Source organism: Kogia breviceps, chromosome 9, assembly GCF_026419965.1.
Source record: "Kogia breviceps isolate mKogBre1 chromosome 9, mKogBre1 haplotype 1, whole genome shotgun sequence".
Lineage (NCBI taxonomy): Eukaryota > Metazoa > Chordata > Mammalia > Artiodactyla > Physeteridae > Kogia > Kogia breviceps.
This window is the reverse complement of record NC_081318.1, coordinates 29,888,944-29,914,263: the sequence shown is the minus strand read 5'-3', so window position 1 is coordinate 29,914,263 and position 25,320 is coordinate 29,888,944. Positions and strand designations below refer to the sequence as shown.

The following is a 25,320-nucleotide window of genomic DNA, read 5'->3' as shown; positions in this document are numbered from 1 at the left end:
TTGTCACTGTAAATTAGTTCACCCAAAGGATTTATGCAAAGGAGAGTATTCTAGAACGAAAAGTGTATACAAAGACAGAGAGGAATGGAGGGATGTAGTACATTTCAGTAATTGAAAGTTATTTGCTCCAATTAGAGCATGAGGGGTATGGGGTTGAGAGCAGTGGAAGATGGGAGCCAAGTCATGAAGAGCTGTGTGAATCATGCTAAGAAGCTGGGGCTTTTTCCTGCAGGTGATGGAGAGACAGTGAAGGCTTTCATGCAGGAGAATGACATGATCAGACTCTAAGATATGTGAGGGTGAAAGGATAGCTTCAGGCAACAAAGACCAGGATCCAAGAGCAAGGGAAAGTATTTCCGGTGGTCCCACAGCTGGGAAAGCCAGCTCCAGGGTTGTTTTGTTTTGTTTTGTTTTTAATATGCATGCCTCACAATAATCTATTGTACCTATATTTTCATAACTTTTTTAAAAATGAAGAATAAAGTAAATGTGAGAATGGGGGCTCTGACAAGAATACTTTGAAAATAACAAAGCATTCTTTAAAGAAGACTATAAAGGCTTTCACTGATGATATTTATTTGGGTAAAAAATGTTTTATTAGGATATTGGGTCATAGTCGATGGTTTATTTGCAGCCTTTAAAGTCTCATTTGATCGTTTAATAGGCTAAAATCGAGAGAAAAAATAGAAGACAGAAAAGAATTTGTGTTTGAAAAAGGCCCAAGCTGGAGGAACAGTTAGTGAGCCCCTGAAATCTTGTGTTGAGAGCTCAGTGTACAAATGGGAGTAAATGTGCCTAAAGAATCTGTCCTTTCCTCAGTTTTTCCCTTTTCTATACACAAACCCAATCCTTTAATTCCCCCTAATTTTTACACTAAAAGCCTTGGTTGAAGGGCTCCTTATTGAAAATAATGCTTCAGTGATATTTCACATTACAGAAATGTACATATCTTTCTACAAGAAATAGAAAATGCTGTCAGAATTCTGTTCCCTCTTTTTGGAAACACCCTAAACATAGATAATCTATGACATTGGTGAGGTTTTGTCCTGTTCAGCTTTCCAGAGGAATAAGATGCCCAAAATATAGCCAAAATATTGAATGTGTGTAGGCAAAGATAAGGAATCAGTACAGGCAATTTACTGGAAATACTTCTCTCTACTCTCTCCCTCAGCTTGTGAAAACGAAGAGATACTGATTTCCAAACTTTCATTTAGGTTTTTATGCCCCCTAGTGGGTATTTGGTATTTCTGCAGTTGTAAAATGCTGGGATTTTCACAGCATTTCCTTTGTGCAGTGTGTGTTCCAACTGTTTATACTGACAAAGTGATATGTCCTTAAATACTCAAACTATACATTTTAAACATTATTTGGACCATTACAATTTCAATAATTTTATAAAAGGTCTGACAACCTTCAGGAAAATGCCTATGAAGACAGAAACTATCATAGAGTTCCCTGATGCACTTGAATTTTACTCATGAATTCCTCAAGAATCCACAGACTCCTGGCTAGGAACCTCTAATTATGGGAATAAGGACTTACTCTAGCTGCCCCTTTCATTTAGTAGATGCTAAGATTATTAATGTTGTGAACAGTGGAAAAAGTAAAAACAAAAAATACACTTTAAAAAATTAGCTCAAAATTTGGTTTAGATTTAAAGAAACAGAAGACACAGAAGAATACTCTAAATAACTATATATGTTAGATAATCCCCAAAAATGGTCAAATTTTCCACACAGCTAGGATAGTATAGTGACTGATCCTGCAGGAAAAGAGGTGGAAACAAAATCACGGCAGCTTTTTAGGCAAACAGTGATTTTACTGTGTCAAAGTAATACCAGGGCCCCTCTGGCAAACAAGTTCTGTACCATAAGCAGGTGTCATATAGCAACACTTTTTAAAAAGCTGTTTGCTATTTTCAAACATTGCAGCTACTGTAAAAAGTATCCATCAAACTGTGATCCTTCTAGAATACTAAGTTGATGGCAGAAAAGTTCATGAATAACATAGCTACTGAGACCCTAGGGGTAGAATTATTAGTTGAGAAGTGATCCAGCTTCCAGGTCAGAAGAAATTATTTCTCAGACTTCTCTGACTAGCAGTCGGGTCTAGGAGAAAAATTCAAACGCAAAATCAGTAATTAAAACACACACACACACACACACACACACACACACACACACACAATCAGCTAATTGCTTTTACCAGGATGTTATTATACATGTCACTTAGCTTTATCTAATTATTTAATTAGATGTCTTCGTCCATTTAAATTAGATGTCTTCGTCCATTTAAATTAGATGTCTTCGTCCATTTAAATTAGATGTCTTCGTCCATTTGGGCTGTTATAACAAAATATCACAGATTAGGTAGTTTTTTTTTTTTGTTTTTTTTTTTTGTTTTTTTTTGTGATATGCGGGCCTCTCACTGCTGTGGCCTCTCCCGTTGCGGAGCACAGGCTCCGGACGCGCAGGCCCAGCGGCCATGGCTCACGGGCCCAGCCGCTCCGCGGCATGTGGGATCTTCCCGGACCGGGGCACGAACCCGTGTTCCCTGCATCGGCAGGCGGATTCTCAACCACTGCGCCACCAGGGAAGCCAGATTAGGTAGTTTATAAGCAACAAAAATGTATTTCTCAGAGACCTGGAGGCCGAGAAGTCCAAGGTTATGGCGCCAGCAGATTCTATGTGGTGGCGGATGAGGCCTATTTCCTGGTTTGCAGACTGCCCTTCTCTGTGTGTCTTCACATGTCAGAAGGGGCTAGGAAGCTTTGTGGGGTCTCTTTTTACAAAAGCATGAAACCCATTCATGAGAGCTCCACCCTCATGACCTAATCATCTCCCAAAGGCCGCCCCCCCGCCCCCCCCCCCCCCCCCCCCCCCCGCCTCCTAACATCATCACAGGGGGCATCAGGATTTCAACTTATGAATACTGTATGGGGGTGAGGGAGCATGTAAACATATCATAATCATAGCAGACACCTAGTTTTCAAATACTTCTACCCCCAAATCCTGATTTATGTCCTATACAAAGTTGTTGGGTTTTTTTTAATACTAACGTAGTAGCTGAAATATAGTATTTATTGAACTAGCACCTGCTGGATACAACGTACAGGGTGTCCTGGACTTCGGTGCAACTGCACAGAATCCATTCACTCTGTCCCTTATACCTAGCAATTTAAGACTTTTTCATTGTAAAAAAGAAAAAGGGAGAGCAAGAGACTGAATTACAGTAAGCATCAAGGTTTATTTTCAAATCAGCTTTTCCTTCCTGTTATACGAAGGTCTTTTCTACCTTTATAATTATTCATAAAATTCCTGGGTTTTGTTTTCTTTCTTGGTATCCATGGGAAGTAGTTTCACAGATGGAAAGTCATGCCTTAGCTGGGGAGGTTTGCCTTATATAACATTTCTCCTTTATCCAATGAGCCTACGTTTATACTCTTCAAATAAAAAGAGAAGAAAAAATAGAACTGTAGGAATAGGACTAGGAAGCTAGCAGTATTGTGTTCACACTGTGTTAAAAAATTCAAGGAAATTGGTCTCCATTTGAGATCTAAATGTTTTTAGCCATATGATTTCTAGAGACATGCCAAAAATGGAAAATTTGAGTAGATATTAGTAAAATTTGGTTTACACCGTATTATGCTTAAAAATTATTTAGACTATCTATCCTATTTCAGTATTACTTGATAAATTGGGAAGATGGATAGTTAGATTGATAGATAGATGATATATTCATTCTATCTGATTGTCTGAATTAACCAGATTTACCACTTTTTGGCATTGAATGCATGCCAGAATTCAAGTGCTTAGTATGAAACTTTTGGATAATATTAGAGATTAAAATCTTCAAGAATCAACAATTGAAACTCTTCTTGAGAAACTGGTCCTCCACTCAATATGATCTTTAACATGGCAAAATATGTAATCTTAACCAAGTATTTTGGGGCAGTAAGTACACATTTAGAATTAACATTTTTATGTGAACGACACCTCCATACTGTACCTTTTAACTGATGTAAGGAGGAAAGGGAGCAATAAACATAAAGTTTGACAGATGTTCAGGGTGAAAAAGGAGCAGAAAGAAACTGGAGTGGCTCTATATGGTGAATGTAGGAGAAAGAAGGAAAAGTTAGAAGCAGCAGAGCAAAGTAGGAGTATGGGGAAAGCTTCCCTTCCATTAACAAAGTTCAAGTCTACTCATTTTTCATTATGTAAAACTAACTGGTAGTTTTTCTTTTATATTATGCTATCCTCTCTACTGTTTTCTTCTAAATTTTAAGAATTCAAGATTTATCTTATTTGACTTTAGAGGCCCCTTATACTCTTTGAATCAATTTTATTTAAATATAGAAAAAAAATGTCTCTGGAAACAAAACCACATCTACGTAATGTTCTAGTGTAACTCTTTTTGGAAAATGGATTTTTGAAGACTTGAGGCATAATATTAAATTCTAAAGAAAACAAGAAAGAATAGAATATATAAGACTGCTGGGCTTAGCATAAATTTAAGAATAAGGAGTTGGGAAAAATGAGGTGTGTTTTTATATGATAAATAAAAAATAAAATACCAACCAGTAAACGAGTTGCCTAGGATAAGAATAATCATTAAAAGATGACAGTACTGTAGGCAATACTTAAACTTTAAAATGATCATTTGGCCACGATAAGTGTCACTTCGCCTTCTGAAGTTTTCTATGCTACGCATTTCCTCCACTGAATTTCAGAGATCTGATTCCTGAAGTCTGTAAGGCTATTTTGCTTCGTACTACGAGTTGGAGTTTGAATGCTAGTTAAAAGATCCTTTGTTGAACAAAGGAAAGCACCTGGTTTGCCAGAGAGCTATTTCCCATCCCAAGCAGATTCTGTGCTCAGTTACAAGTTTGCAGGTAAAAATTACCATTTCGATTCTCAAGGTCATGCCCAGGTGAGAAGAGAGACCAAATGGGCAATGTAAGAACAGACACAAATCACACTGTGCATTTTCCATGATTCTCCAACAGAGTCAAATGAATGAAATGTGCTTCAAATATTACAAATATCAACAGCAGTTTAATCTTAATAAGGACAGGGGGCCAAGGAGAAGAGCAGAGAGGGTAGTAGATTCAGTACCAAGGGGTGTATGGAAGGGGGCAGCAGGTGCTCCTTTGGAACCAGCCAGGCCTTGGGCTGTCCTTGCATGAGTAATCACAAGGCAGCCTGGGCTACCTTAGTATCCTGCTGGTTCGGCCCCCCTGTACTTTCACCATCTCCCTCGGCTTTGGCTTCCATCCTAATTTCCTGTAACGTGTGAAAGATCTGTCTTTCCACCCAAGAGTTGAAAGATGAGAGATATTCCCACCAATGAGCACTGTTCTCTCACAGCCTCTTCCGACAGCGATCATCGCGGTACTGGTCAGTCATCTCAAACGTTCACTTACACTTTCTTGATTGTAAAGGAAATTTGGATTACAAAACAAACATGACGAAGGTAAATAACAGATGTAACTGTATTTGAGGCAGATTAGCATGGCTATCTGACATTAAACCACCCCTTTTGTATCTGTTATCTCTTTTCCCTTATGGATGCTTCTAGCTGGGAATTTGCTGCCTTTCAGCAAGCTGGTTTATATCCTTACTTTCTCCTCTTTTGTTACAACACGAGCAAGATATTTCATTTTACCCATTTTTTCCCCCTCTGAGTAATGAGTTTAGTTTCTGCTTTATTTATTCAAATTCTAATCTCTGTTGATATTCAAAAAGGATTTACAGTGATTATTTTTCTAGTTGAATTCCAGGCACCTCATCAAAAATTGCTTTCTCAGGGAAACTTGCTTTATCCATTGGCCCAGAATCCCTTTGACTGAATCCCTCAGAATCTATTTTCTCCCTTCTTCTTTTAGGCGTGGACTTTCTAAGGGCATGATTACCCCCTTTCCTATCACTACCACCACCTGCCATCTGAGTTTACCAATCTCTCTTCTTAAAGTCTTACTGAACTTTGGGTTTGGTTTAGCCCTTAATTTTTTCTAATAATCACAAGTATGCTGACCTTGCCCACTGGATGACGTAGTGAGCCTAAAATACAAAAAGTAGTTAATAAATAGTAATTTTTAAAAATCCCTTAGAAAGAGGCAGGAAAAACTATATGATAGATTCATTTAGCTATTTCAATTTATTTTAAAAGGTTTACTTTAATTATTGATACATGGACTTAATGCTTATCTTCTCTGGCTATAACAAATAGTCGAGTTTTATTTACTTTCCTTTTTGAGAGACACTTTCTAGATCCTAACTGTTAAACATTAAAATCAAATCTCTTTTTTGAAAAGCTGTTTTTAAGTATGCATGTACATATGGGAGGTATGTGTGTTATAGATTTCTTCAGAGCTCATGCATAGTCAGTGCAAAAGGAAAGAAGATATTTATAAATTATCGCTGGGCACTCATGAACTGTGGTGAACATGGTAATTGGCTCATGTGCGCAGCATTGTATAAATAGTTGATCTTCCACTGACCTATCCTAATGGTAAGAAGGACCTCAAGCCTTTTACACTCACCTTGTAATTTCCTTTAGTTTTGACTGTTTCCTCACTAACATAATCTTCAGATTATGATTTAGCTTCCCTGATGGACTATGGAAAGAGACCCTGTTTCATATGGATGCAGCATTCCAGTTCTTGGGGTTTTGGTTTTTTTTTGTTTGTTTGTTTGTTTGTTTGTTTGTTTTTTACTGTAAATTAATACTGTCGTTCTGATGCCAGAACCGTGTGGGAATTTTAGTTACAGTGAATTAGCTCAACTGCTGATCAAACACTGACAAGAATGAGTCACTGAACCTTCAAAGCAGAGGACTAGAGCCTGGAACGGGGTCACAGCATGAAGTACTAGTCAGTGCAACCTGCTGTCACTCTCAGCAGCCTTTCCTGGGCCAATTCTGCAACTTCCATCTCCATATTGACATATAAGTGTGTTCCCACAAAAAACAATGTTAATTAGAATGATCGTTTCCTAGATCACCCTTCAAGATACAGTGTATCGCCAAGTACTGTCAAACTCCCTAAGTCTGGGTTCCAATATCTGTGCCCTGTTTCTAAGGACTAAACGCTCAGTGCACTGAGCACCCTGGAGCCCTGAAGCAAGCAGGGAGTAGCTGGAGCTCCAGAGGTGCAGCTGGGCAACTTCTGCAATACTATGATCAGAAGATCTCCTTCTTGAAACTAGTAGAATGTTATATGTCACTTATATTTCAATTAAAAAAAGACCTCCTCCTTGCCCCCCTCTCCGGGAATGAACTCTTAGAAGAACTCTATATCAATAAGGTAGAGAAAATATATTCATTTAACTAATATTTATTAAGAACTTGCTTTGTGCTAGTGAGACACAAAATAGAACAGCTCCAGCTTTTTAGCAAGGTCATACTCTCATGTCAGCAGGGCATGTGGGGAGCCAAAGAATAAACACATTAACAAATTAGACAGTTTCATGTGTTAATAAGTACTGTGAAGATAGTCAAATGGGACGGTGTTATAGAGAAAGACTGGGGGGAAAATAATAACACCACTAAGGGGAAGATGGCCAGAAAATAACTTCTGGAATGGAGACAATGAAGTCTCAACCTGAATAATGATAATCTAGGGGCTGCACATGTGATAGAAATTCAGATGGCCAGTGTGGCCAGAGGATGGAGAGCCTGGTGGAAGATGGTGTGAAATATAGCCAGAAACTAAAGGATGGAAGCCGTTGGAGACAAAAGTGAGGAGTTTGGATTTATTTTAGTTTCAGGTTTACTAGAAGGTTTCAGCAAAGTAGCAAGAGCCCAATCTCCATTTTAAAAACTATAACTCTGGCTGTTATATTGGTATGAATTCTAACGAGGTAAATGTAGAAATGAAAGTTCAAGTAAGAAGTGATATCCATGGCTCTGGGAAGCGATGATGATGGCTTAGATTATTGTAAAATGGAGGTTGAGGAAAGAGACCCAGATGGAATATAGTTTGGTTTGGTCAGAGGCAGCAAGACTAGCTGAGAAATAAGATGCAGGGACGAAAGATGGGTGGTTCTTTCTGTGTTGATATATGAGCAACTGGGTGGTTTGTGGTTCCATTTAATTAGAGGTGGTAGACGACGAGAGGAACAGATTTGAGGGGGCTGGAGGAAGCTAGGGAAACAAGAGTTCCTTTTTGGCTAATTTAAGTCTTAATTGGTTCTTAAACATCTAACAGTAGGAATAATCAGAGCAGAGCCCACTGTCTGATTTTCAAGATAGACATCAGGGATGTCTATGTAAATTAGTGTATCGGCAGCATGTAGATAGTTCTAAGCCATGGGACTGGATAAAATCACATAGGAAGAGGGTTTATACGGAGAAGATCAGAGGCTGAGACCTAAATCACTCCAAAATTTAGAAATCAGAAAAGGGAAAGGAGCCAGAAAAGAAGATGGAGAAGCAGCAACCAATGAGGTAGAAGGCCACTAAGGAAATTTGCTAACGTGGAAGCCAACAGAAAGTATTTTAGGGAGAGAGAAAAACCAATCAAATACAAATAAGGGATTCAGTAAGATCATCATGGAGAAATGGCCATTGGATTTCACAAGTGAAGGTTAATGGGACCTTGGAAAGTTCATTTTTTTAAGATATTATATCTGATGACAGGAATGTGATATACCACTTTTTCTATTTAAATTTCATAACCAGTCCAATGTTGAAAAAAGTTAAGTGGGAAAGAGTGTTATCTAGACTGTAAAATTCAGCATGGAAATGTTGACTATAAGTAATAAGTAAATGTAAATGTAAAGAACAATGCCATGTGATATAAAGGACAAATTAAACAGTTCTCATGACATCATCTGGCTTAAAATATTTTCCAATCGAAGCAGTGTGTAAATGTTAGAGTCAATTTCTGCAAAGTTGAAAGGTAATTTTTATACTCAGATATTCATAATGTCTAGTTGATTGAAGTCTTAAGCCATGTATATTTTAGCCATGAAGTAGAGATACATTGGTCCAAAAAATCATTTGAGTTAAAGCTGAAAACTATTTGTAGCAGATAGAAATAACTTTCTGTGACTTAATATATTTTTTTCTCTAACCCAAGATATGGTGACATGGTACCAAAAACCATAGCAGGGAAGATTTTCGGATCCATCTGTTCGCTGAGTGGGGTCTTGGTCATTGCTCTGCCTGTCCCAGTGATTGTATCCAACTTCAGTCGAATCTACCACCAAAATCAACGAGCAGACAAACGGAGAGCACAAAAGGTGTGTATTCAGTTCTGTGCAACCACGATTTAGTGTCTCCCGTTTTGTATAGTAAGCTTTAAAATCCCCTACTGGCTATTCAGTGTTCTGGATTCGGTCGATAGTTGCATCAGTCAGCACAAGCTAAAGTATACTATAGTTAAAAAAACCTTAATATCTTAGTGGCTTAAAGCAACAAGGAGTATTTCTTAATCGTGCTACAGATTGGTCTGGTGATAGAAACTCCATCTTGACAATGTGCATCTGCAATCATTCAAGCAGGAGTAAAAGGACATGATGAACCACACACTGACTCCTAAAACTTCCTCCTGGAAGTGGGCCAAATCACTTCCATCTCTACTGCCTTAACCAAAGTAAGTCACATAGCCGTGTGTAACTTCAAAACAGGCAGGGAAAGACAATCCTCGTATGCAACCAGAGACAAAAGGAAAGAAATATTTGGTGAACAGCACTAATGATAGTAGTAAAATCAAAGATAGATTCTTGGCAAATTTTATTAGAATCAGATTTCATCTGATTCATTTAGTCTCTGTCCATCAGGGATCAAGCTGGTTCCAGTAGACAGGGGCTATTAAAGGGCACCAAAATATGTCTCAGATATCCAACATAGTTGACACAGGAAGTAGGAGAAATTTGATCATTAGTAGCTGAGTTTTATTTTTGGTCCAGCAGTTTACTGTTTCACTGAACTTCACATCAATGAACTAATCTCAGAGTAAACAGGTTGCATACTCATTTGTGAAAGCAGGAAAACAATACCTACATCACAATAAGATTAAGATTGTATGTAAATGTATATAAATATATATAAGCATATCATAATATTAACAAGATTTAACATTTACTGGTGGCTTCCTATGTGCCAGGTATTGGTTTGATGTTTTTTTTAAAAAAAATAATTCATATAGTCTTCTCAACAAGTCTAGAAGTTAGTAACCATTATTATTCCTATTTCGTAGATGAGAATTCTAAACTACCCAGGATTTGAGAAATTCCAAGGTTGCATACGTAAAAAATTGGAGAACTCTCACTCAGTCCAAGGGATCTGGCTTCCAGGTTCATACACTCGAACACTAAGATAGATGCCTCTCAGAAAAACTGACTACAAGAGGGAGGGGATATGGGGATATATGTATACGTATAGCTGATTCACTTTGTTACACAGCAGAAACTAACACACCATTGTAAAGCAATTAGACTCCAATAAAGATGTTTAAAAAAAGAAAAACTGACTAAATGTTAGCACACTTCCCCTCCCCATTCTTTGTCAAGATAATCACCTTGAGAGTCAGGGCCCTTGTTACTTAAAAATAATTATGGAAATCTCTTTTACAGTTTCCTTAAGGCTATGGTGCTAGATTTCCAGGATTCTTCATGGATACTGTATCATGTCCTTTAAGAATAGATTTATTTTTTAATATCAAAAAACATTCATAACCATGACTAAAGTGTATGTACAATATGGGTATAACTCTAAAATATCATGAGAGATTTTGGTGCAGTTCACAACTGGCTTTGTAGGTAGTTCTAGAACAGGATTTTAAACATGCTTTTGAACAATGTTGATCTCTTTAGTAAAGCAAAAAGTATACTTTATACTTCATACAGTATAAAATATAAAAACCTCATAAATTAACTCTTTGGAAAGTTCAGGTTAATCAACCTGGTCACACAGCATGTTGTCCAGAGAATTTGTTGACATCCATTGTCAGAGGTCTGCTTCCGTTAGCAAAGAATCACACTTTTAGCCTCGTAGTTTCTTGCTTTATGGAAGCCCCCATTTTTGGACAAGTATTAAGCCTTTAACTAATTATTGTAAAGAACAGTAAGAAATAAAACTGATAATCCAATAAACAAGGCACCCTCTGGGTAGCTGTAGATTCAGGCAGGGCACACTTTCACAAGCAGAGATGGAGGAATTTTGGCCACAGTTGGCCTGCATCAGGGCTTGTCATGTACCACAGCTGTGACTCTGCCCACACACTACGGTCTCTCTACTGGGTACACACAAGTGCATTGTTTAAAAATAACAGAAATCCTACAAAAAGCATAGCTCTTCAGCATCCATCCATCTCCAGTCTAGAAACTTCTTCTTTAATATGAGCCACCTATCATTCATTTTCTCAATGCCAAAAAAAAAAAGAGCTACCTGCCTGAAAACTGTTCGAAGTACAAATCTGATTTTCAAATAAACCAGTCTTCAAAAATATCTGTTCTTTTTTTAAATTTTGTCATCTGCAATAAGCAAATCAATATAGAAAATCTTAGAATGTTTTAGAAGCTTTTTTGTCTCAATAAATTTCGAATGCAAAAATAAATATGATATTTTAAAAGTACACTAAATTGAAAAGCATGTTTTATGAATTTTTTATCTTTAAAGTATCTCCTGTATTCTAAGTTTCTGCCATAATGCAATGAATTTTAATATTGTGACTACTAGTATATAGAAAGCCAAATATAATAACCTAATGTGATATGTCCAGTAAATAGTCTGTGACCAAAAACTGAACATAGTCATCTAAGAAAGAAAGGTGGATATGGAAATAAATAAGTTACTTACCAAGGGATATTTTCTATTTTCCTTCCCAAGAAATTTTTTAAAAAACAATAAACAGGGCTTCCCTGGTGGCACAGTGATTGAGAGTCCGCCTGCCAATGCAGGGGGCGCGGGTTCGTGCCCCGGTCCGGGAAGATCCCACATGCCGCGGAGCGGCTGGGCCCGTGAGCCACGGCCGCTGAGCCTGCGCGTCCGGAGCCTGCGCTCCGCAACGGGAGAGGCCACAGCAGTGAGAGGCCCGCATACCGCAAAAAAAAAAATAAAATAAAAAATATAAAAAACAATAAACATTCGTTAGGCTAAGATAGTTTCGATTTATCTGGAACTGGGTGATTTGACAAATATCAGTTATGCAGAAATAACCGGCTAATTCAGTCAAGTCAAGATGTCCATTCAGTAAAAGTGTCAGTCAAGCTGAATAATAAATATTACAAAATGCTTTTTTAGACCAGAATTTTTTTATGTTTAGTCCCATTAACAGCACCAAGCTCAAGCAAAACCTTATACACAATTAAAATAAGACAGTCTTGCATATCTGCACTTGCTCTTTTCAATTAAAATAGCAAGTATTCAGTATCTGAAGAAAAATCCTCTTCTACACACACACACACACCAGAATATAATGGTAGAATATGGAGACATTTAGTCTCTTTTGTTACTCTCTTCAAATTTCTGAATCTTATGTCCCAAGTCCTGCATCCTCAATATAACTTTCCCTTGACAGACCAACTCATAGTCATTTCTCTCTTCCTCCCAAATCTTATGTCACTTTCTATCTCTATTCTCTATTTGGCAATTCAGTTTGACTTTATTTTGACTTTTATATTTTTATGAATATTATCTTCTTAGTCAAAGCTTAATATATCTTGAGAGCATTACCATGTCTCGCATTTTAATGCCTTATACTTATTTCCATTTTTTAATCTACTATTTCTGGTATTCTGGTTGAAGGCCAGCATTCAGCAGACGTTTGGCATGGTGTGCCACCAGACCAAGTAAACCAATTAACTCATATAGTATTGTAGTAAAATGAAAGAAAAGCCGTAAATGGAACTGAGATGGGAGGTTCTTCTCTGGACGCGCAGGCTCAGTGGCCATGGCTCATGGGCCCAACCGCTCCGCGGCATGTGGGATCTTCCCGGACCGGGCCACGAACCCGCGGCCGCTGCATCGGCAGGCAGACTCTCAACCACTGCGCCACCAGGGAAGCCCGGGAAGTTCTTTTTCTTACACAGTACATGACTTAGCAAAATGGCTATTCTGTCTCTAAAACAACTGTTTCTTTTTCCCTAAATGTAGAACTACTTCTGTGGTAGTGGTTGCCATAATATGTAGGTTTTCCATTATGGAAAATATGTCATTTTCATTTGTTGGACAGTATTTTTGGATAATGTACATGGCTCATTTATAAAAGAAAGTAATACTTCCTAATACTGAGGCTAAATGCTTGGAGAATGACATAGGTGAGACTAGTAACTGTGATATAGGCAATATGATTCGATGCAGTGGTTGCAAAAAAAAAAAAAATGAAAGAAAGAAAGAAGAGGGGAGGGGGGAGGAGGGGAAGGTTGAGGGAGGAAGGGAACCAAAAAAGGCATTGAATGTTCCTGGAGCCCAGTGAGACTTTAGGACTGAAGTTTCAACAATACCCCTTTCTGGAAACCACATGTATATTTATATTACTTATTTCTGAATTATTATGTCAATTCTAAGTCATTTCCAAATATGCTTGTCACTTCCCGTTGTTTTATTGAGTCTGTTCTGAAATCCTGGCTGCACCATACAGCTTGAAGTTAAGCATTTTCTACCTTCCAACTTCATTCTCTAGTACTGTCTCAGTATTTTGAGTCATCTAAACACTATCGTGGCAACCAAGAGTGACATTTGTCTATTTTTCCCATCACTTATAAATATGATCTTTGTACAGAGTCTTATTTTAACCTGGAATCAGCACACACGATGAAGAAATTCACAGAGGAAGAGAGAAGGGATGGGGTTGAAGCCGGATGATATCTTAATGCTATTCTGAGAGCTTCCAACGTCTCAGTGCTACTGTCAAATGCTGTGGGTGTGGGTAAAAGGGCACCTTGGTACAACTGTGGAGGGAAGTTTGGTAAAACCTATCAAACAAAACAAACACACACAACCCTTTGATCCAGGAATAATGCTGCTTCTAGAAATTTGTCTTGCAGATCAGCTCATCATGATGTTCCAAGCAGGCAACATTGCTTGTAGTAGCAAAAAATGCCTTAAAAATTAATTGTGGTTGGCCTGCTAGCTAAATGATACTTCTCATTCCTACAGTGGTATATTACACAACCCTAAATAAATGAGATGGCTTTATGTAGATATGGGAGGAGTCCCACTGTACTAAATGAAAACAGCTGAGTGCAGAAGAGTATGCAGCATATTCTCCCGACTAAAAATGTATGCGTATATACATAGGAATATATATTTGCTTTTATATGTCTAGAATATTTCTGGTGAGATTCTCTAGAAATATTGCCAGTATTGACTCTGAAGAACAGGAGTAGGTAAGTCCAGAGAGACTTACTTGTTTTTCATGTACTATTGTAGTCTCAAAATTTTTGTCATATGTATATATTCATTTTCCATTTAAAAAAATCTAGATAATTAAAATTGTTTTATTGAAAAGAAGATCCCAGGGCTAGAGACTGAGATAGTCTTCCTCTGGGTTGTTCAGAAAGAGAAAAGACGGAATCATTACAAGTAAGTTCTTACCCAAGCCACTCCAGTTTCTTCCTTACATACACTCGTTATATGTGTCACACAAACAGAATGGTCACCAAAATAGTGCTTCCAAGGAAACGAAAACCAGACTCATACTATGACAGTCTGGGGCAGATATACAACAGCAGTTTTAAAGTAGAACAGAATATCAGAAGTCCAACCAGTAGGCAAAGTGGATACATTTAGGGATTTTTTTTTTTTTAGAGAGCCCGTGTTGTACAGCGTCTACGCTGGCCAATTTAACAAAAGCATTGCAAAAACAGAATTTGATATTTGAGGATGCAGATACAACTGAATAGGTTTTTTTAAAAGAAGGACTGAAGGAAGGGAGAGAGGAAGGAAGGAAGGAGAGTGGGAGGGAGGCAGGTAAGAAATAGAGAAGAGAGGGGAGGGGAGGGGTAGGGAAGAGAGGAGGAAAGAAAAAAAAGAAAGGCAGTAGGTTCCTGGAACTTAATTACTAAATTTAAAAAGAACATTAGTTTAAATAAAAAGAAATTGGCTGTTGGTTTGCTGGGTCTTCATTTCATTAAGTTACTCAGATTGGGATAAGTGAAAATATAAGTGTACTGCTATTTTTCTCTTGATACAATTGACAGAAACAACACTGAAATAACGTGATCTTACTGTAAAGACTTAAGTACAATTCTTAAACGTATAACCCAACTCCGAAGTAGTTCATCAATCTCACTGATAAACGTTAACTAAAATAAAGCACTTAAATGGTGAAAGTTTACTTTTCAGTAGTTACATGTGAGAAGCTGGCATGCTTTTAAAAATATGTATGCTGACAGTAGGATTATATAAGAATGCACTCAGTGTTTTAAGAAATCCAGTCATAGATCTTAACAGGACATTGCTTCTTTTTCTCTTACAGAAAGCCAGACTGGCCAGGATCCGGGCAGCCAAAAGCGGAAGTGCAAACGCTTATATGCAGAGCAAACGGAATGGCTTACTCAGTAACCAACTGCAGGTACAAGTCAAGCATTTCTTTTCCTTTAGTGTTCAAATTATTGGTGCAATATTGATTTAGTTCTACTTAACCATATAATTTTATTGTGGGTAATTACGAAAATGGCTATGAAACAACAAAAGTGTCATCTTTTAATAACCTCGCCCTGTACCATCTTTACTCTTTTTTTTTTTAAGAGGAAAAAAAAATGTGTCTTTTCTAGAACTATCCACAAAAATTGTTTTCTAACAATGACATCCCAGGTTGAATACAATGACTATGTATGTTTAGTATACACATTATGGTTTATAATACCATATTTCCACAAAAACAAACCAGGACTCCTTGGAAAAATAGCCAATTCCACGCCTGTCGCCCTGGACCATCTTACTGGCTGGAGGCTAGAAGCTGAGCTACGAAACATTACCAGTGAATCATGATTCCCATTCATGGTTGGGCAATATTTCTGCACTATCTCACATACACTTGGGAAAAGTCAAAAATTCTCAACGACTCAAATACCTAGGTTTTTTTGTTTTTTAATTTCAAAATTATATATGCCCCAAGTTCATTTGAGTGGCGATGCGGTGGCGGGAGGGTTGACATGCTGTCTTGTTTTACTTCTTACTGAAGAGGGAACATCGTTCTGTGTTATAAAGTTCACATGGTATGAAATATAATTGGAGAAACTTTACTTTTACCTCAAAACTCTCTTTTAATTTTTAGGATTCCAATCATCTTTACTTACATAATAGCTTTTGTGTAGCTAAGCATGATGGTGGTTTCAGGATTATCTAAGTACCAGATTAAATATTATTATCCCAGGCTTTCAAAGTAGTTGGGAGATGAATGAGTCAAAGAAAATTAAATTTTCAATTCATGGAGGCAAGTCTAAAAGGCCAGACCACTAATTTGACGAAAACGTAAATGCTGATTATCAAACTCAAAAGCAACTCTACATTTGATCCATTTTAGTTTTAAAAAAAAATAAAATGCTGCCATTTAATCTCAGGAAATAGGCCAGATCTCTCTGTGGAAATATGTGGCTGAGGTTCTCATTGTTTGCAAATAAAATAGAAAACCCTTCTGTCTTCTCCCTGTTAACAGTCCTCTGAGGATGAGCCAGCCTTTGTTAGCAAATCCGGCTCCAGCTTTGAAACCCAGCACCACCACCTGCTTCACTGCCTGGAAAAAACCACGGTAAGGAAAAGGCAGGCCTGCCTGCCCCTGCAACTCAGACGGTAATCCCATTGGTTTTTGTGAATATTTAATGCATCCAAGCACAATTTCACCATCTGCATTACTGCAAAATATACTAAAAACCAAAAAATTCCACAATAATTGAAATTACTTTGAAAGACTGTGGTGACATTTCAACTTAGAAAGTATTTTAGAGACATTAAAATGTTTTTATCTTCAGTGGTAATCTTAACCCTAGGCTAAAATATCAGTGTAATGCAGATGGAAAGTTGTCCTCCAATAGCTGACTGCAAGTCCTATAGAATATCTTCTCCAGATTCTTAAAATGCTGATTAAACAGAAATAAAAATAATGAAGTTTAAGTGTTCCTGACATCTGGATAAAGGGAATAGCAATAGCAATAACAAAATAGAGAATAACTGAAACTAAGCATTTCCTTCATTCACAGGTATAATAAACAGAGATTGATAATAAAAACTATCTGTTCTCATAAGAAAAATGACGCATTTAATTACTGGCATACCCCTTGGGGCTGAGGGTTCAGTCTACATTTCTCCACTTGTAAGCTCCCAGTTGGACCGCCTCTTTAACAAAGGCATCTGTTTCCTAGCTAGCTTGTCAAAAGGGATCACAGTCTGTGACCACAGAGCAGAATAAAACTTTCACCGTATTTGAATCAAGTCTGCTTGTTCACTCACCAGAGACACATATTTGTATTCTCAATTCTGACATACTGTACATCCACTTATTCATATACTTATATAGTCTTTCAACCAACATGTATTACTTGCCTATTATGTGCCAGACAGTGAGCCAGACCCAAGATACGCCGTGAAGTCAGGTATGGCCTCAGCCCCCCTTGAACCTGCAGGTTTGGGACAAAACATGGATGTTACTGGAGAAGGACGACTAGCAGGGGAAGCAGAAGTGGGGCCCCAGTGGACTGGGGGCAAAGAGGGTGGAGCCAGAGGGCACCAGATCAGGCACAGCTTCCTGGTGGAACTTGAGTTAAGAACACAGGACAATTATGGGTTAGTTAGGCAAAGAAATGAAGGGGCTAAAAGTTGATGTAAGCACCTGAGGAAGACTGGAACTTGGCCTAAGAGGAAGTAAAAGAACTTGAGGGTGGTCAGAGGAAAGAGGGTACCATGGCACAAGTAGAGGAGCACAGGAAGGCAGTGGCCAGATAACCTTGCGTTTTGGAGGCACGTAAAGAATTTTTATCTTTATCTCGTAATAAATGGAAAAATATTTGAGGGCTTTAAACAGATTATATTACTATCTTAAATAAAGATCTATACTTTATTAGGATAATAGCTCTTTGAAAGTTAAATGATAACAATAATCAAATGTATTTATCCCTATATTTTTCTTTCTGCTTTCATTTTTTGACTATTTTACCTTTTAGGGCTTTTTTACTCAAAAATTATTTAATACTACTTAATATAGTTTAAATTGAGCTACCTACAAAAATATACGTTAACCAGCCACAGAATGACTTCTTCCCTTTCCATCACTGATGAGATAAATTAGAATGTCACGCCTTAAGACTTGTATTATGTATGTGAAATGTGCATTGTAAAAGAAGAAAACAGATTGTGACTCCTTTGTGAGCTATGTTTTTTCTATAAAATTTAATATTTAACATGAAATTCTGTCTTAGCTGATCATATTATCCTCTGGACTCTAAACAGAATGTTAAATTTCATTTACTTCAAAATGCTTGTCTCAGCAAAGAAAATTTACTTCAAAATGCTTGTCTCAGCAAAGAAATGGCAAAATGAGTAACTAAAACAATATTTTTCCTATTAGCCAGTAAATTCCTTCCGTTGTTTTACTAATATTTTAGAATGAGAGATGGTTAAGTGAAATTTGGCATGGGCAAAGCCTTCCATTATAAGACTATTCCCCCCCCACACACATACACAAAAATAGTAATTGAAGATATTCTTAGTAGTTCAGAAAAAATGTTTTCCCTTATGTTTCTGAGGTTAAAGTACAGCATAGGCAATTCTTTATTAAATATTTTAAAAGCAAATTTTACACTGTATTTCACTAAGATGTGGTATATGAAATGATGTCCATCACTGTTGGCTTCTGGGTTAGAGGAACATAGACAGAGATCATGGGTCCAGCCAGTGATGTATCACAAAGATGAGAATGGAGACCTCAAAAGTTCAGTGCTATCCCCTTCTGGGTCAAATATAAAGTGATGCACTCTGATAAATTTATTTTACTTATTGAATAAGTCTTATTTTACTTATTGAATAAGTCATATTTTTCTATACACTGGGAATTTTAGAGGAGCATCTAAAGGAATGGGAATTGTCATAGTTATCTCATTTTCTAATTAAAAAATATTTTCAATCCCATGTGAAAATATTTGCTAATATATAACAGACAATCTAACTTGGAACATTCTATTAAAATAGTCTCATAACTTCAGTCTGTCAATTTGTTTAAAAACAAAGTACATGTGAATTTACACATTCCCCATGGGTATTATCTATATTCATTTTTGAGGGTTTCTAATATTTAGTTGATAACTTCCAGATTTTATATTTAACTTAATAAATGATATTTCAAGGTAAAGTTAGTCTATAAACGGATACTAAATCAGGCTGTGTATATCAATCTCAGGGTCTAACTAGAGAGAGATTATTTTCACACAAAGGCCAACAAGAAGCTTTGATACTCTAATTATTATGAAAATGATATTTTTTTTTACCCATAAGATAGTGTAAATGTACGTGGGCATATTTCATTTCTAAAAAGAAAACTATTCAAATCTTTTTTTCAGAGGTAAAATGTGATAATACTGTAAGTCAACCATACTTCAGGAAAAACAATAAATACATTTTTTTAAGTTAAAATGTGTTTCTGTGCACTCTTTACATTTCTTACCACTATGGAACAGAATCACGAGTTTGTGGATGAACAAGTCTTTGAAGAAAGCTGCATGGAAGTTGCAACAGTTAATCGTCCTTCAAGTCACAGTCCCTCCGTCTCTTCACAACAAGGCATCACCAGCACTTGCTGTTCAAGACGACACAAAAAAACTTTCCGCATTCCAAACGCCAACATATCAGGAAGCCACCGAGGCAGTGTGCAAGAACTCAGTACGATTCAGATTAGATGTGTGGAGAGAACCCCGCTATCTAACAGGTACCTGAGATTAATCTGTGTGCGTTAACACACCTGTGCTGCTTCTCAGAGCACATCTCCGCCTACTGTCATGCTTGCCACCTCTGTGACAATTAAATCCTAGTTCCTCAGGTCTAGAATGAGAAAAAAACTGGTCTGAAACAAGTAGGAAAATTAATCTACTGTAATATTCATTAAGAGTCAAAGATAGTAGCTGAATCAGTACTAAAAGAATAGAAAGAAGATAAGAGGATCAGGCACACACAAATGTATTCTTACCTCTTCAACCTCACAACTTTTTCTTGAGCAGATACCTCTACACTCAGGAGTCCCCTAAGTCAACACACATGGCCTGAAATGATAGTCAACACAAGCAAAAGAGACAAATTAAATTGACATTGATATGATTGAAAGGTATTCAACAGCAGCCAAAAATATTCAACATAGTCAATGTCACAGTGAAAAATAAAACTATGCCCACAGGAATCTTTTGAATCAGTATACAGTTTTGATCACAAAGGTATTTGGGGCCTCAACAAACACAAAACTCAATCCAATATCAAAAACAGATAAGCAAAATGCTGAAATTGTTTACCTCTGGTGAGTTTGTGGACAATTTAAGTGAAATTTTTCTACTGGTATTTTCCCTTTGCTCCTGTTTACGTGCTACTTGTTTTGACCAAAATCATACATGTGTAATAATAAGTATCAATAGTACAGTTCAACTAGATAAATCATTAAAAAGATCAATTTCTGGGGCTTCCCTGGTGGCGCAGTGGTTGAGAGTCCGCCTGCCGATGCAGGGGACACGGGTTCGTGCCCCGGTCCGGGAAGATCCCACATGCCGCGGAGCAGCTAAGCCCGTGAGCCATGGCCTCTGAGCCTGCGCGTCCGGAGCCTGTGCTCCGCAACGGGAGAGGCCACAGCAGTGAGAGGCCCGCATACCGCAAAAAAAAAAAAAAAAAAGATCAATTTCTGTCCAAAGAATTGTCCTTTGTTCTTCAAATTAAAACGCGTATCTTTTCAGGTTAACAATCTATTAATTCAGTGCTACTTCTTTGTTGGCATCCAAGAATCTCTGTGGAAAAAAATCAGATGCCTCTGGGATTAGAATATTAAATGTTGAAGCAATGAAAGATTTCTGTCTCTAAGATATTCTACCTGTATGTTGTTTTACATTTATTCCAAAACAAAGTAGAAAATGAAGAAGTGTTTATAAAGAAAATCTTAGGACAAACATTTTAATTAAGTTTCCTATGGAAAAAAAGTAGTTTAAAGCTCCTATGTCTACCCTCCCTACTCCTACCCTCTTTCCCCCTCCCTACACAGAGTATATAACTCATGCAAGAATACCACTTGGGAAAATGTTTAAGTATTAGTCAAGGCTAACTTGAGTTCTTAACATTTGGCTGTCACTAAGTTGAGAGCCTTAAGGGCCTCATGTATCCCGAAGAGACAAGGTAGTAAAGAGATTCTGTGGTCAAAAGAATTGAGGTTTATCCACAGGGTATGCCCCTTTCATGATGGTATCTCAAACCTCTCAGAGGTCCTGTCTTAAAGAAAACTATTTTACTTTGCTCAACCTAGGCTTTGCAAAACTCACCTGCTCCTCTTGTTTGCATTTTTGTAGAAAACACTTTGAGAAACACTGATTGAAACAAATTCAGCTGGCTTTTAGACATTTATTCGATGTTAATGCCCTAACGTTCACATTAATTTATCTTAAGCTTTGGTGCTTCATTTTTTAAAATCTTGGTGATTCTTCTTGGCCATTTAAAATGTTACTTATAACCATGAAAACATGTATTCCTCCGTTAGTGGAAAACAAATTTTAAGTAAACAACTCACTTTCTTAAATCTATTTTTTCCTCATCAGCCGATCCAGTTTAAATGCCAAAATGGAAGAGTGTGTTAAACTAAACTGTGAACAACCTTATGTGACTACAGCAATAATAAGCATCCCAACACCTCCAGTAACCACCCCCGAAGGAGATGACAGGCCAGAGTCTCCTGAGTACTCAGGAGGCAACATTGTCAGAGTGTCTGCTCTGTAAGACAATTGGAATCCAAGAGAATTTGAGCCCTGGCTGTGGAAAGAATCCCAATGTGGAAGAAAGAAGAAACAATAAACGTTTTGCAGATGAAAATGACAAAGCAAGGAGGTTGGTAGCGAAACAAAACAAAGACAAAGTTTCCAAACTTGAAGATGGAAATAAAACCACCAAATGGCATTTCTAGATGGAGTCTAACCTGTCATACTGAGAAATAGTCTGTGGCCCTTTGACTTTGTGAATGAGCACAATGAAATGCCACCTATTGATGCTTCTTAGGACCAGAACTCTTTTTTAATAAAATAAATAAAATAAATCTTTGAACATAATGTTCTAGTTGAATGCAAAACAAAAAAATACAGAAAACATTTTGATAAAAATTTTTCCTGTTAAAACCATGAACATTGGCTATGATGAAGATGATTACACATTAGGAAAAAAACCTCATACAACACGTTTGTATTGACTGAAGGAAACCATCATAAATGCATGCTAGAATTCTTTGGAGCCGTGATCTCAGTTTCCTTATGTTGTCTTCAGAATCGGCATGATAAACTATAATTGTATAAAGAGGGAATTTCTGTGTACTTAAAACAAGCTGATTGTTCATGTTCCATGGTGGGCTGTGCAAATAAACTCCTTTTAGAGCTGCAGTATTTCTCATGGAGATGCTCACTAGTAAATCTAAAGTGTTCAGATAGTTCAGTATTAATTATTGTTTTACCTTGCACCTAGATACTGTTACAACTGCAATAATTCATTGTACACCTGTTGTATCAGGAATCAGGATTTTTTTGTTGTTGTGTTTCCAGATCTTCTTAGATACAGTAAGAGCCACATTCCATAGAAAAACTTCTGGTGTCGCCAGGTTTTAGATAACTTTTTAATCCAAAACCCTTGTGCCATAAATGTTTTTCTGTCATATTCTTTGGCCCACTGTATTCCTGTGACAGTGCATTATTTGTTCCTGTATTTCTATAGCACCTTTCTATTGGATTTATCCTCATCAGCTGGACTAATGTTTTGTAGTTCAAAGGACTTTCCTACTTTTGTATTCTCCAACAAGTTATCTGATAAGTAGATTATCATCATCATCAATCCCCTTGTCAAAAATCAGGAAAAAAAGGAGTTGACATCTATGAATTATCTCTAACATTTTTGCTGTTATGGAAAAGCCCAGATTCTGGATATATCATTGTATGTTTCATGAAAAGAATTGGCTGGGATTAGTATCACAGGATCAATGATCCCAGAATCTCACTTGATGTATTATTTATTTTGCTTTAGATCTCGAATACATTTTGAGAATAACTAGCGTGAATTGAAATGAAGAGATAAACAGGAGTGCTTTATGCAGCAATATTTGTTGAAAGCATGCTTTCTATGCCACTGGGGAAGGCAGCACAGATTTGTCTCAGAAAGGTTCCTGCATATTGCAAGGAGCAATTTTCTCCTCTAAATCAGGAGGACAGGAGTTTGATGATGCAAAATTGAGCTCTATGTACATTTAACTGAAAAGTTTTGATATCTTTTCACCTTTAAAATATATCAGCAGACGTGTCTGCACGTGACAATGTAAAAAAGTTTTATGTCCAGTGAAAAGTTTTGTTCATTCCAAACCACCACTGTAAGGAATAAAGTTTAGCTTCAATACATGGAAAGAGTTAATAATTATCCCTCTACTATAGAGATTTTTAAATGCTTATCATAATTTATCATAAAAAGGAAATAATCCAACCATTTTCAAGTAAAGCCAGAAATTCTTGCTTCCCATTTCTAGACTAGCTTCCAGAACAATGCTCTGCACACAGTAGATGTATAAACACTTGCTGAGTGAAAGTCAGATAAACTCTACTATCTCACGGGAAGAACTGGCTTTATTCCTAGTATGTCTTTTTAAAAGTCACTAATCTTCCTGAAGCGTGAATATTAATAATTATATTAACACCTGCCTCATGTCACTTTATGCTTCTAGAGCAAATATATAGTGAAACTTCTTTGATGGCATTTGTTGAAAAACTTTTTTTAAAGTAGGCTAAAGAAAACTCAATCAGGAATACTTACGTCTTTTGATTCCCAATGAAAAGTTCTATTTTTATGTTCTTAATATTACATTTTAAAACGCAGTTAGGTTATTTCTGTTGCAATTCTGCCTCCTTTTCAACTTATCATTTATCCCAAACTATTAATTTCTTTACTTTCAGAAAAGAAAAAAATTTTTGGTGTTTTAGGTGATTTAAAAATATACTGTGTTGGTGGTGAATGACTATTGATGACTGTGTTAAGTGCATCTGTATTGTAAGTGAAATGTAATTATTTCTGTGTGCCATATGGAGTAACCAAGATCATTGTTTCTGACAATTTTGTTTGAAATTCGTATATCTTATTTCAAAGGATAGCATAATATCTGCATTATGCTGGAAAAAATAAACCTTTGGAAAATACTTCAATAAAACATGTGCATGCTTGAACAGGACATGGATGACTGTTGCCCTTTTTTTGGTAGACTTCCTTCCTTTCCAAAATCTAGGGTGTACTGCACTCTTCATACATATTTTGGAGAAGCCTGTAACATGGACAAACTCAAAGAACCCATCGATAGTGTGTGACACAAATCTACTCAATGGTGGAGATAAGAATTTTCTGCCAACAATGGGAATTTAGACAGAGACTTCAATAGAGAAGTTAATATCATTTAAAGATAAAAGAGTGCCACTGCATTAAATAGTCATTTTTGGAAATATCTTGGCAACTACACCTCCATAGCTACTAACTATGATAATATAAAGTGTATTGCAAGGTTTTACTGGTTACTTAAAAAAGATAGTCGGCTTAAAATCAGTTGTTTTTTATATACGATATTTTCAAGTAGAATACTTTCTTCGGTGTGTGACCCACAGTTATTAGCCTGTACCCTAAACGCCGCTTGCCTCTTGCACGGTGTCGACCAGAGAGAAGTACGGCTGATACCTGAAACTTAACACACTTCTTCATCACCACTGCTTGAGTTAAGCAAAGAGAAGCTCTGCGGTAATAACTTTGGTCAGAACCCAATTAGATTCTTAGTCAAAGACTCTTTTCTATCTAAGGAAACAGGTGATATATTTGTCTAGCTGTGTGTGTGTGTGTGTGTGTGTGTGTATTTATATTTATACACATACACACAGATTTTTTTATTCTTTTTTTTTAAAAAATATACACATACTGATGGTTTCTCTTCAACAGGGGACCAAAAGCAAGAAAATGTTAAGAGATTATTAGAAGAAGGAGAAAGAGTAAGTCATTTAGTTAGTACAGAGAGTGCTTTTAACTAGTGATAACTAGTGAGTCTCGAGTGGATAGTCTCCATTTTTTCTTATTAATTATTTTCCTTTACAGTCCTTGATTTACTGAGATGCCAATCTTGCATTAAAAAGGTTCAACACA

At 36.9% G+C, this 25,320-nt stretch overlaps 1 protein-coding gene across 1 annotated transcript in view; it reads left to right on the top strand.

Annotated features, from left to right (window-relative positions):
- KCND2 (potassium voltage-gated channel subfamily D member 2) overlaps positions 1 to 24,370 on the top strand; it is a 474,380-nt gene extending 450,010 nt beyond the window's left edge. The window contains exons 2-6 of the mRNA XM_059074258.2: positions 9,080 to 9,242; positions 15,425 to 15,520; positions 16,607 to 16,699; positions 19,617 to 19,864; positions 21,720 to 24,370. Of these exons, the coding sequence (XP_058930241.1) occupies positions 9,080 to 9,242; positions 15,425 to 15,520; positions 16,607 to 16,699; positions 19,617 to 19,864; positions 21,720 to 21,897 (778 nt within the window). The 3' untranslated portion in view covers positions 21,898 to 24,370. The remainder of the gene's footprint in view (positions 1 to 9,079; positions 9,243 to 15,424; positions 15,521 to 16,606; positions 16,700 to 19,616; positions 19,865 to 21,719) is intronic.
- Positions 24,371 to 25,320: the final 950 nt, after the last annotated feature.